The sequence below is a fragment of the Delphinus delphis genome, chromosome 2, assembly GCF_949987515.2.
Source record: "Delphinus delphis chromosome 2, mDelDel1.2, whole genome shotgun sequence".
Taxonomy (NCBI): domain Eukaryota; kingdom Metazoa; phylum Chordata; class Mammalia; order Artiodactyla; family Delphinidae; genus Delphinus; species Delphinus delphis.
In genome coordinates this window covers 143,384,790-143,397,784 of record NC_082684.1, presented here as the reverse complement: position 1 = coordinate 143,397,784, position 12,995 = coordinate 143,384,790, and the positions used below count along the sequence as shown (strand labels likewise).

The 12,995-nt window shown below is 43.9% G+C and overlaps 1 protein-coding gene across 1 annotated transcript in view; it reads right to left on the bottom strand.

Moving 5' to 3' along the window:
* Nucleotides 1-12,995, bottom strand: part of MYO1E (myosin IE) — a 202,075-nt gene that overhangs the window by 32,581 nt on the left and 156,499 nt on the right. The window contains exons 18-21 of the mRNA XM_060005875.1: nt 10,980-11,078; nt 5,117-5,261; nt 796-910; nt 417-586 (exon numbers count right to left, since the gene is read on the bottom strand). Of these exons, the coding sequence (XP_059861858.1) occupies nt 417-586; nt 796-910; nt 5,117-5,261; nt 10,980-11,078 (529 nt within the window). The remainder of the gene's footprint in view (nt 1-416; nt 587-795; nt 911-5,116; nt 5,262-10,979; nt 11,079-12,995) is intronic.

Below are 12,995 nucleotides of genomic sequence, written 5' to 3'. Positions count from 1 at the left end.
CAAAACAACAACAACAACAACAAAAAAAAATAGTGAAGCAACTGTTGAATGGGATACTATGCAGCTTAACAAAATAATTTATATTGACACATCTATTAATATGGAAAGTTCTCCGTGGCATATTTTAAGAGCAAAACAACCTAGGACATAAACCAGCATGTAAGGTAGATCTCATTTTTGTAAAACTAAATATACAAATGTATGCCTGCAAAAAAAGTTCTAACGGATACACACAAAATGTTAACAGTGATTGTTTCTGGGTACAGGTGGCTACTTTTCTTTTGGCTTATCTGCATTTTCTAAATTTGTCTACGATGAGCATGTTGTTTTGGTAATCAGAAAAGCAAAATTACGAGTTATTTTTAAAACTAAGGAATCTGTTTGGTGACTCTCAGAGGTGGGCAGTCAGTGTGTACCTTGAACCTCCTGTCATACTTGGTCACCGTGTCTGCAAAATCAATCTTCTCTCTCTTGCCCACAAACTGCTGGAGTTCCGGGTGCTCTTCCATCCCTATGTAGTCCCCGATGAAGTTCCTGTTAATACTGTTTCTCCTCCTCTCCTTCTTGTTCAACAGGAGGTCAGAGGCTGCAATTCCCAAAAGGGCAGAGAAGGGGGAAGGATCAGTCCCCGAGAAGGAGGAAAATGCTCAGTGTGGAAAGACACAGAGGAACTCGAAACGAATGCAAGGTTTTAACACACGACATTATATGCAAAGTAAAATGAACTTGTAATTCGTCTAAGTTCAAAAGTATTCTTAGATTTGGTAAATTCATGAAACAAAATGACTACAGTACCCTCTTCTCTCATTTGGACATATTTCTTCCGGGCCACAAATTTCCTCCACGATTTCTGTATCACTCGAGCATACCCATCGTACTTTCGCTCTCTCATTTCTTCTAGAAGAAAGAGCTGTGAATATAGAGAAGACCGATGTGAGCCAATTCACAGGACCTGAACATCACTTTTTTGGGTATTTCAGGGACACTCCGTTTGGCCGAGGACATAATGGGGAGCAACTTCTCAGACTCATAAACAAAGGTGAAAAAATGTGTTTATGATCATTATAGCTTTTATATATACATAGTGTTTTAATATAATATATATTATAATACTATAATATATTCTCTTAACAAAAAACATAGTGGAAAATAGCTGGATCTGAGTGTATTCACTTGCACCTTAATGACGGTGTCTGCCCTGCCTTGTTCATAACCTCTGTGAGACTCAAATGAGTGATTCAGCACTTGTCTACTTATTTCCCACCTCGATCCAAAGAGGATATTAAGTGGCTTGATCAAATGAGCTCGTGGAGGCAGTTGTCTAGTGCTGCCTATAGCCTCTTACTAGAATTTTCCAGCTTTTGCAAGAGCAGAGGCTGTGCTGCAGTGGAAAGAGGGCTGCCCTCCTCTTGGGTCCACGGAAGTATAGACTTCCTGCCTCACAGAAATCTCCAACGAGTCACTGGGGCAGGGATAGCAACTAGTGACTGGAGCTGGACTTAAGATGTGTTAGCTAGGACTTAGATTCACCAAGAGGGGCTGGAGACTGTTTCAGTGAAGGGCTCATATCAGACACTGGCAGGTGTTGAGACTCAGGCCACCTTAACGATGAATACTGATTTCCGCACCCCACTCAACAAAGCTCTGGAATAATGAAGATGACAGCAAGCAGCTGTAATGAACCGAGTGCCCACTACAGGTCAGGAATCATTCTAGATGCTTTACACACATTCTTTCATTCAACCACTCAACAACTACATGAAACACATATTTGTGTTATCTCCATTTTACAGATGAGAACACTGGAACTAAGATTGGGTGGGGCTGGAAAGTGAACCAAGGTCTCTGGACGTACAAGTCTTTCTCTGTAAACCTGCATCTAATCAACTCGTAAAATGGTGGGAAACTCTCATTCACCTAGAAAGTGGTTTACATGACTCTCTAGGAACAAAAATAAAACGGACCAATAAAAACCCAAAGTAATGATGATGAATGTCATTGTTAAAATGTTCCAGAAATAAACAAGTGAACTTGGTTTGAAGGCAGCTGGGCTTGATTTGTTGTCTCTTGTTTGTCTGGGTCTGTACCCTGGAGCCACATCGATCTCCCCCTGACATTCAGCTTCTCCTTCTCACATCCCCAGCTGTGTCAAAACCACATCTCAAACTCCAAATACCAAGAGAGGGGCACTTCATTCCACAGCCATCAGTGCCATATACAATATGCACAAGGAACATAGTTACAAAACAAAAGACTTTTAACAACTGGACAGAATGTTTAAAATCTGAGCCCCGCCGTCGGTCGCCTGGAAGATTATCTGTTGGTGTTTCTTATCTTGTGTGTTGGGTTGCTGGGTAAGTCTTGTTTTCTTCTTCTTTCCCAGAACTATTTTGGGAGTGTCATAGAAAATACACTTGTGACTCAGAAAGGATGAAGACGCAACCAGTTCCCAGCTTCCTATAGACTAGTTCAAAGATTATCTGGTTTTTAGGTTCTTTCCGAAAGCCATACGGGTTAGAAATCAGGGAGGTTCAAGAAGAAAAAGAGAGAGAGGGAGAGACAGAGAGGAAAAAAAAAAAGCAAAAATCATGGACACATGTAACAAATAAACTAAACCAAACCAAACCCTCTGGTGCCCGATGTCTAATGTGGGTTCTTAAAAGCAAATGGGTTACTTTGTAAATTCAGCACATTTACTATAAAAATCAAGGCGAGATCACAGGGTAGATTTTTTTTTTTTTTTTTTTTTTTGCGGTATGTGGGCCTCTCACTGTTGTGGCCTCCCCCATCGCGGAGCACAGGCTCCGGACGCGCAGGCTCAGCGGCCATGGCTCACGGGCCCAGCCGCTCCGCGGCATGTGGGATCTTCCCGGACCGGGGCACGAACCCATGCCCCCTGCATCGGCAGGCAGACTCTCAACCACTGCGCCACCACGGAAGCCCCACAGGGTAGATTTTTAAAAACCATTTTTCTGTTTTTGGCCTCACCATGCGGCAGGCAGGATCTCAGTTCCCCAACTAGGGATCGAACCCGTGCCCCCTGCAGTGGAAGTGTGGAGTCTTCACCATTGGACTGCCAGGGAAGTCCCTAAAAACCAATTTTTGTAAAAGTATTTGCAATGTCAGGGCTAGATGTGGATGGATGAGTGATGGCGGTGGGGAGAGAGTAGTGATGATGGGATTTGTGTGCGTGTGTAAAAAGATGGGGGAGAGGACAGGCAAGCGATGGTAAAAAGCAATTGGGAGGAAGACACGGAGAAGAAAAACCAAAAATAAATCTTGATTTCTGAAGTAAAATCTCAAAGCTCAACTGAATCAGAAAAAGAAGTGTGAAAAATATTGAGGCTGTTTTTGTGAAAATTTAGCAAGTCAAAAAAGTAAAAGTGGGTATAAAACAACAGAAGAGTTCTCCATTGTACCAGTAAATCACTCCATCCTGTTTTAGAAAGAACAGGAACTGTTCTGTGGGTTGCTTAATGGTGTATGACACAACATTTTCATTTTATAATTGGAAATGAAATTACTGTGAAGCTACAAATAACTCAGAGTGGAAAATGCTACCACAAACTTTTCATAAATGGGTTCTATCGATGTGTGCCACTTATTTATTTAACACCCTTTCCGGTTCATAAAGCCATTCAGTCACAACCATTAGCATTTTTGATCTAGGGCTGATCCTGTGAGGCAGGCAGAACATCAATCAGCCATGGGGCCCGTTGTAAAGGAGAAAACTCGCTGCGAGACCAGAATTTGCCTAGAGTCAAGTGTTTCCATTATGACCAACGCTGCAAGTTCTCATGGTATTTCCCCTTGATATGGTGACTAATTTCGCCAAATTCACCAAAGACTCCTGAAACGGAGTCTTGTGATTATTACAGGAACCTCAAGAAATGGTGATGCCCAGCCTCGGTTAGTTCCAGCAGTTTATCCAACTTAAAAAGGAGTATCTGGGCTTCCCTGGTGGCGCAGCGGTTGACAGTCCGCCTGCCGATGCAGGGGACACAGGTTCGTGCCCCGGTCCGGGAGGATCCCACATGCCGCGGAGCGGCTGGGCCCGTGAGCCATGGCCGCTGAGCCTGCGCAACCGGAGCCTGTGCTCCGCAACGGGAGAGGCCGCAGCAGTGAGAGGTCCGCGTACCGAAAAGCATCTTGATTAGTTGCTAATAAAACTCTTTAAAAAAAAAAGGAGTATCTCTGGGACTTCCCTGGTGGTCCACTGGTGAGGACTCCATGCTTCCACCGCAGGGGGCACGGGTTTCACCCCTGGTCGGGGAACTAATAACCCGCATGCCACCCAATGCAGCCCCCCCAAAAAAAGTGTCTTCATTCCACAGCCCCAGAGCTATGGGGCAGAAGAACTGAGGGGCTGGGTTGGGTTCCTGTTCAAACTGAGAACTTCCTGTGGACGGACATTCATCAGGCTCAGAGTGACCACACCCTCATCAGGAAGATTAAGAAGTTCCACTAAATTAATCTGTGGAGGTCTGGTAAGTTTGCAAATTGTTAAACTTGTAGGTTTGAATTCCTTACTGGTAAATATCCCTGTCCTTTAAGCCCAGAGATTTCTCCTTCTACCTATTGGTCCCCTGAAAGTCCTTTCCTGGCTTCCTCATGGTCTTCAAAATACAGTTCTGGGAATTGTCCCTCCGAGGCTCTTCCCCCTTTAAGGAGGAAGCCTGGGCCTGTGTGACACAACCTGCTTGGTGTCACCCAGGTGAGGACGTAGGTTCACCCAAGCCTCCTTTGTGGGCAAAGAAGGACCTATTAGCTTAGGCACTACGGGACACTAAAAAGAACTACTGGGCTCTTCCTATGAGCCGCTTTCCTCATAAGGCTCTGACTGCACAAAAGCACACAAAACACTCCCTGACCTTAAGGTGATGACGTCTAGAGTGGGAGAGAGACTTTAAGTAAGAAAAGAAAACAGCTTTGTAACCATGCTGAGGGCTCTGGGGTGTGGAGAGTGGCCTATGCTTAGACTGGGAGCAGTGGAAAGCCTTCTCTGAAGAGCCCACATTTAAGGCATGAACAGCAGGATGAGGAAAAGAAGCCAGCCAGCCACGGGGAGGGGGCCGACAGGGGCTGCGGGGAGAGGGGTGGCCCTGAGGAAACTCACAGACTCGGGGGCTTTGACGAACACTTTGCTCTTCCCGAGCTGGAACTGGTCACTGTCCATGTTGACGGACTGCAGCAAGTGGAGGACACCTTGTTTCTCGTCCCCTCTCCACGAAGGCCAGGTGGCTTTGGTCAGAATGGCGTACCTGTAAGGACGATGAGGGAGAGGAAGATCAGACTCAGCCTGGACCACCCCCCAAAGGCACTCGGTGCTGGTAGGGTCCTGGCCATCCCCTCACCTCCCTTCCAGGGCTCAGGGATGGACCTCGACAACTGCAAAAATCCACTGGGTCCGGACTGCCCATTTCAGAGCTGCCTCCTAACTCCTTCCTTATCTGACCATTTCCACGCCAAGGCCCTGGAGAAAATCTGCTTTTCCTTTCTACCACTGTCTAAAAATAGCATTCCTGAAGGTCACCAATGACACTTTTCCAGCGAAATCAAACGGTCTTTTCTCGATACCAATTTCCCCTGATTTCTCAGGAGTACTTAACAGTCAATGTGAAGAGTTTTACAAAGCTTCCCGTAAGCAGCTGTTATGATTACGGTGATCAACTTTCATCTTTGGAGCTCTCCGCATCTCGAGTCAGGAGGCCCTGGTGACCGGGTCCTTGGCTATTCTCCAATCTCATCTCCCTACCGTCCTCTGGCTCACCACATTCCTGGGAGGATGGCCTCTCCTTCATGCACATTCAACAGTTTCCCTCCTCAGAGCCTTCACCCAGGCGGTTCCCTCTACCAGGTGTGCTGTTCTCCAAACTCCTCAGGTGGCCGGCTCCCACTCAGGGGGTGCTCCCCTTCAGTGACACTTCAAGAGAGGCCTTTGGGGTAGACCCAGGCGAAAATTGTCCCCCTGCTATTCTCTCTCATCGAAAATAATATTTTTCCTTAAGAGCAGGTATCATAATTCATAATGACAGTCATGTTTGCACCTATTTGGTTAATTTATGCCACCCCCATGGGGACAAGAGCTCTGTAAATGGGTGCTCACCCTGCACATCTGGCACCTCACACCATGCCAGGAACACGGCAGTAAGAACTAACATGAAGGGCTCCAACGCTATAGGGCGCGTTCTGCATCAGGTGCTCTTCTTGGTGTGTTAGATCCTTGATCTCATTCTATTCCTACAGCAACCTCATCCAGTTGGTCTTTCCATTTTGCAAAGCAGGAAACACAGGCAACTAGAGACCCACTCAAGGCTACTTAGCTAGTAGGTGTCACAGCTGGGATGTGAACCCCAAGCTGTTTCTTTCATGACGGCACTACATACAAGGCATGGATTGGTATACAGGGAAATATTCCCTTTGAAGATGATACAGTCTACTACCCATGTCTATGTTAGAAACATCATAATTACGTAAGAAGCTAATCTAATGGAGGAGACAGAAGCACATTACAAAACGTCAAATACGGAAGGTACCAAAGACTTGAGGTGGAAGGAAGGGAAAGAAGGATGGAGGGAGGGAGGGAGGAAGAAGGGGAAATCAGAGGAGAGTGTGGGTGAGAAATTGGAGGGCGTGGCCTATGGGCAGACACATCTCGAACACAGGCAATGAATGGGCCCCAGGCCTCTGAAGAAGCCAGCATCCTCCTTTGTTCCCAGAAGCTACTAAGAGCTCCTAGACTGACTTATGGCATCCAAGGGAGAAGGGAGGCGTGACAAGAAGAGTGGCTCTGCCTTCAGGGTCCAGGGCTCCCTAAGAGGACAGAGTCAGTGCTCATCACACCCTTAGGTCTAGCTGGCTGGGACTAAGGTGATTCTAGGGACCCTCTCTGGTCCTCCGAAATATCCACATCTTGCCTGATAACACAAATTTCCTGGAGAAGCAAATCCTTTTATTCACTAATTAGCGATAAAAAGCTTAAAAATGAAAATGCCTGGCTGAAGCCACACATTAGCAGGAATACATTTCACATGTGGCATAATGAAGTCAGTTATACAAATTGAGTCACATAAAAATGACCGATAGCAGGGTTGCCATTGGGGGGGACGTGGTGAAGAGGTAGGAATGTACTGGCAATATAAATGGATGAGGGAGAAAGTTCATGCAGGGTATGGGTGAGAAAGAAAAGACCAGACTCCCAAGGTGACAAGTTTCTAAGAGTACAAGTTTGCCTGGCTTGATCTAATCAAATCAAAATTATAAACCAAAAGTATGCTTATTGTGCAACCTCAAATAGGTAGCTCTTTGCAATTCACATTTTCCCCCCTATGAAAATAATGCTGTATTCCTCAGTTGTTTTTTTGGGTTTTTTTCTTTTTTCTTTTTTTAATAGTAAGGAACTTGTTTTGAAGAGACTTTTTCTTCTTCCTTTTCCTGACAAGGCCGCTGAGAGTTTGGGTCTGGGTAAGACATGGGAATTGCCTGGCATTTCCAGAGCGCTTTGACAATGGACCACTTGTGGTAGTCCCCCTGGCTTTCAGGAAGCTTGATGGTATCCTCCTTACTTCCTATTGTACTTCACTGGAGAGACCAGGGCATAATTCTAGTACAATGTTCTCCCACTATGTAAGTACACCCAGTTCACTCGTCTTTCTCCAGGATATACTGGTGGGAATGGGTTGCACGAGGCAATGGTGCACTGCCTAATAGGTTGCCTGTGGTAATTCTGGAGAGATGAGGATAATAGCTTATACTCCCTTCATCAAGTATTTTCAGTTTAAGACCAAAATTTCATCTCAAGACCTTTGCACTGGCTGTTCTCTCTGCCTAGAACTCCCTTTCCTGCCCCTAGCCTGGAAGGCTCCTTGTAAGCCTTCTTACAGATGACCAATCCAATGGTTCCTTCTCAGACAAAACGCAGCCCAGCAGACCTCTAGCTGCCGGCACTTGGATTTAAGGATGTTTCTGACCCCCAAGGACACTAAAATCCTGGCAGCCAGCAGGACACTCGCTACACTCCATACCTGAGATAATAAAGGTATAGGATGTTTTAATTACTCACAGGGGATCACAGGATGAGACAGTGACTGGTAGATTCTGGACAAATCCTGTTACATCCCCAGACTCATACACCTTATGGAAAACAGCACTGTCTCTGGAAAAATATTCCTTGCCCACTGACAGATATATGGCCTTGTAGCCATTTTTGAGTGGGAGGCTAAACGTGTACTTTTTATCGAGAAACAAATTTTCCTTCCAAACTTCATTTTTATTATCCTCCCACAGTACTCTCAAATCAAAAGAAATAAGACAACATCAAAAGAGCCTCCTTTTTATAAGACAGGGCTGCCTGTTTGTCTCTTCTGAAGGGAAAAGCCCACAGCAGGAGAGCTAAGAAGGGAGGCATCCAAGGACAAAATCATTTCAGTGAAAGTCTCTCAACACAAAGGGCATAACAGATATGCAATAAGTGCTTACTCTGTGTAAGACACAGAAGAAAGTACCACCCGTGGAGCCATGCAGCTAGCCTGGCACTTGAGAGAGGTCCATATATTATAACCAGGTCATTTCACAGCTCATTTAAGGAGCTGCAGCAAACAAGTAACACAGCCCGCTCAGGGCACCCTGACATTCCTGCCGGGAGAGGAAAGCGTGGACTTCCCGCTCCCCCCAGTGCAGTAGAGCTCACAGTAATGCTTAAGGAAGTCAGGTTTGTCGGTTTGTTTTTCAATAATATGGAAGGAAGGAGGTCTTTCAGAACTGGTTTCTCAAAAACAAACAAAACAAGGTCAGATTAAAAAAAAATCTGATGAGTTTTCAATAGTAATGCCAATTAGAGAGAATCTGCAAATATCGCATAAAGAATTTTTAAGTACAGAAAAAATACTGAAGGAGGATAAAACTATAAACATTTTGGACTTGTTGAGGGCAGGCCTTTCTAAATTAGGGCGAGATGGAGGAAATACTTTTATTTCACTATTTTCTGAATTTAGTTTTTTTTCCTCTTAATTAAAAAGGGGTATTTTCAAAGAAATGTAGTTTTACAAAAATTTTAATGATTATCTAAGCCATGGTTCTCAACTAGCTTTGCCCCCCGGGGGACATTAGGCAATGTCTGGATACAGTTTTGGGTGTCACAACTCGGGGAAGATGGGGATGGGGGTGGGATAAGGGGTTGGCACTACTGGCATCTAGCAGGTAGAGGCCAAGGAGGTTGCTAAGCATCCTGCAGGGTACAGGACGGCTGTCACGATGAGGACTCATCCGGCCCAAAATATCAATAGCTGAGGTTGAGAAATCCTGTTCTAAACTAGTGTCACCCATCTGCTTAAAGAAGAGCAGAGTCTTTGATAATTAACATTTCAGTTGTTTGTCGGCAAATGGATGCGAGCGTTCCAAATTTACTTTCTCACTTTCCTAAAGACATCTTTTCCTATTGCTCTGCTTACGCTAGAGGTGTAGTGGGCCCTTTAATTCAGAGAGCTGTGTCAGTGAATTTTATTCCTAGTCTAATCAGCCTCCAAAATTATCAGCAATCTTGAATGTGTGAGGACAGAATCAGTGAAGCTTTATTGTATGGAAGGACCCACGCTTTTGCTAAGCCTCTTCTGACCTTCCACACGTGATGACCCACACTGATGAGCAGCAGGTCAGCCATCCCAATCGCATGGCAGAAGAAACAACATCCCCAAAGGGAAAGCTACTTCATTAGAAGTACTGGATTTCAAAGACAGCAATTAAGCTCTTCTCCATCCTACAACCTCTTCGTTACATACAATTTGAATTAAATAAAAATTTCTTACATCCTGGTCCTGTACCATATACCAGGAAGACATAATTATTTTCTGATGAAAATACTAAATATGGCTTCCTTCTTTCATAAAGGAAATTAAATAGATGTAGAAAATCAGTGTAACTTCACTAATTTAGAGTCATTAGAGAAGTTCGAATCCTAATATTTTAAGGACATTAAATTTTATCCTTTTTAAAAGCAATGCAAAATAAGAACAATTTAGTACAGATCCCGCCAAATGCACTTTAATGGAAATATAAAAATCAGTTTAACTTTATATTTGGACTGTACAAAAAATCTGAGGTTAAATACTTTAAGCTTGTAAACATTTTCCTAAAATTGTCTTCATACTATTAATTTGCTCAGTCAACTTAAATCTCTGTCCATCCCCATGTCACAATTACCATGAACTTCTGAACTGATCTGTCACTCTAAACAGACAGAATACTTGTGGCTACTGATTTACTTACAATAAATAATGCTAAAAAGAACTGTATTACAACTTAACACTAAAAAGACAAATAATTTAAAAATGACCAAAGGGGATGTAAAATGGTACAGCCACTCTGTAAAACAATCTAGCAGTCCGTCAGAAAGGTTAAGCATAGTTACCATTTGACCCAGCAATTCCATTTTCAGTTATGCCCCGAAGAGAAATAAAAACAAATGTCCACATAAAAACATGTACGTGAACACTGGTAGCAGCATTATTCGTCATTCAAGAGAGCCAAAAGGTGATGTCCATCAGCTGATGGATGAACTAAGAAGAATGTGGTATATTGGAACATTGGCGCAAGGGAAAATTATTTGGCAACGAGGAGGAATAAAGTGCAGGTACATGCTACAGGATGATCCTTGAAAACATTATGTGAAGTAAAAGAAGCCAGAAACAAAAGACACATATTACATGATTCTATTTATAAGTCATGCTCAGAATAGGCAGAGAAAGAAGGGTCTGCTTAGGGCCAGGGGTGAGGGCCGAAGAGGGGGCTGATGACTCGGGAAGGGAGATTTTTCTTTTTGAAAATGTTCTGAAATTAATCGTGGTGATGAATGCACAACTCTGTAAATATATTAAAAGCCAATGAATTGTATACTTTAAATGGGTGAATTGTATGCTATGTGAATTATAGCTCAATAAACTTGTTTAAAACAAAAAAAGGGTCCAGAGTCACCCGTTCATTACCTCTGTAGGAATTTCTGGAAGACGCGCCGATAGGCATAGCCAGCTCTCCTCACTCGAATGTTCTCTTTTAGGCCCAGATACTCTACTTGATGCTTTACCCTGTAAAGGAGAGAATGGAGCCAGGACATTACTGGATAATCGTTTCACTCTGTTCTCCCACCCACCGTTCCCCCCAGACTCCCAATTCCACACTGCAGGGAAGCATATTAAAAAAAGATTATAATTTATAGTGTTCAGAGTCTAAGCTGGCCCTCAGGGTGTGTAATATTAATACGTATCTGGTTAACTGAAAGGGTAGAAATCTGATTCAAGAAAATAATTTTCCTTTCTCCCATCCTCCAAATCCCAAACTCACCACCAGCCTTTTCTCTACTAAGGAAAATATACATGAGGTTGCCAGTAAGAGATATCTGCTCATTTTAAGTATTTTTCACAAATACTGGCTTCACCCCAAGCTTTGAGGCAGGGAATGCATCACCCATTGATTCCTTTCCCGTGAATCACATGGAAAACAATGTGCCTCATGTGAAAACATTGTTTCATTCATTATAACTTCCATCACTAGGAAACCTTCTTATACAAATTTTTGTCAACAAGACAACTAGTTCAACATATTCTGTTATGTTGAAAATGTCATGCTTGGGACTTCCCTCGTGGTGCAGTGGTTAAGAATCCGCCTGCCAATGCAGGGGACACGGGTTCGAGCCCTGGTCCGGGAGGATCCCACATGCTGCGGAGCAACTAAGCCCATGTGCCACAATTACTCAAGCCCTTGCGCCTAGAGCCTGTGCTCCGCAATAAGAGAAGCCACCACAGTGAGAAGCCCATGCACCGCAACGAAGAGTAGCTCCCACTCACTGCAACTAGAGAAAGCCTGTGCACAGCAACGAAGATCCAATGCAGCCAAAAATAAACAAACAAATAAATAAATGTCCTGCTTTTTGCATATTCTTGGAGTGCTGTCAACTCCTCAGTAAACATCAACCAGGCTGGAAATGCCCGCTGTTTCCCTGGGTATACCATCTCCTTCCCTCAGTAGGAGCCCTCTTTCAAGACTGTCCTCAGAAGGTCATGGCCTGAGAACTCTACTAGGACAGTTATTTAGAATCCAGGGCAGGCAACTTTGCCAAAGCCAAACAAAGACATATTTTCAACAGGAAAAGAAAAATAAACTACACGCCATAAACTTGTGGAATGAGTAACCCTGTCCACCAAGAACTTCAATTGACCCTGTGATCCCTGACAACGAAGCACACTGCCCTTTCATGGACCCCGACATTCCACGCTCACGGATGAAGTGAGACCATCTGTCACACAGTAAACTTGAACCGAGATGAGGGGGCAGATCCCAGGAAGCCATCCTACTAGAAATACAAATCAACACTTGACCAAGGAATACCTTAGACTTTGTAAAACCAGTTTACATGAGCTTATATTAGGAAGTTCCTCACTGCAATTCAAATAAGGGGTGTAATTTAAAAAAAAAAAAAAAGGGAAAACACTCTGGGGGAAATTCTATGAAAATTTACTGAATAAAATGTAGCACTTTCTTCATTTCTCCAGCTTCTGATACTCCAGTGAATCAGTTTGGATTTTATGAGAAGGTAGCATCAGGGCTGAGGAACTTCCAACCAGTAGCTACTGCAAGATTTCCACATTAGAGTGACAATCAACAGAGCTGGATGCGTGGAGCAGGGGAGAGTGTGCCAGGGAGGTTTTGCATTTGGAGGGCAAGCGAGATGTTTTCATTCACAATTATGTTTGCTGGGATGGGAAGCTGGAGAGAGTTTGAAGTAGGGGGAAGGGAAGCGGGAAAAAGTTTGAAGTAGGGGGAAGGGTGGGCTAAAGCACCCCTTAGCAATACCTCTGCTTCCTAGACTCTTGTAATTTATTATTATTTTTTTAATAAATTTATTTATTTATTTTTGGCTGCACTGGGTCTTCGTTGCTGCATGCGGGCTTTCTCTAGTTGCAGTGAGCGGGGGCTACTCTTCATTGTGGTGCACGGGCTTCTCA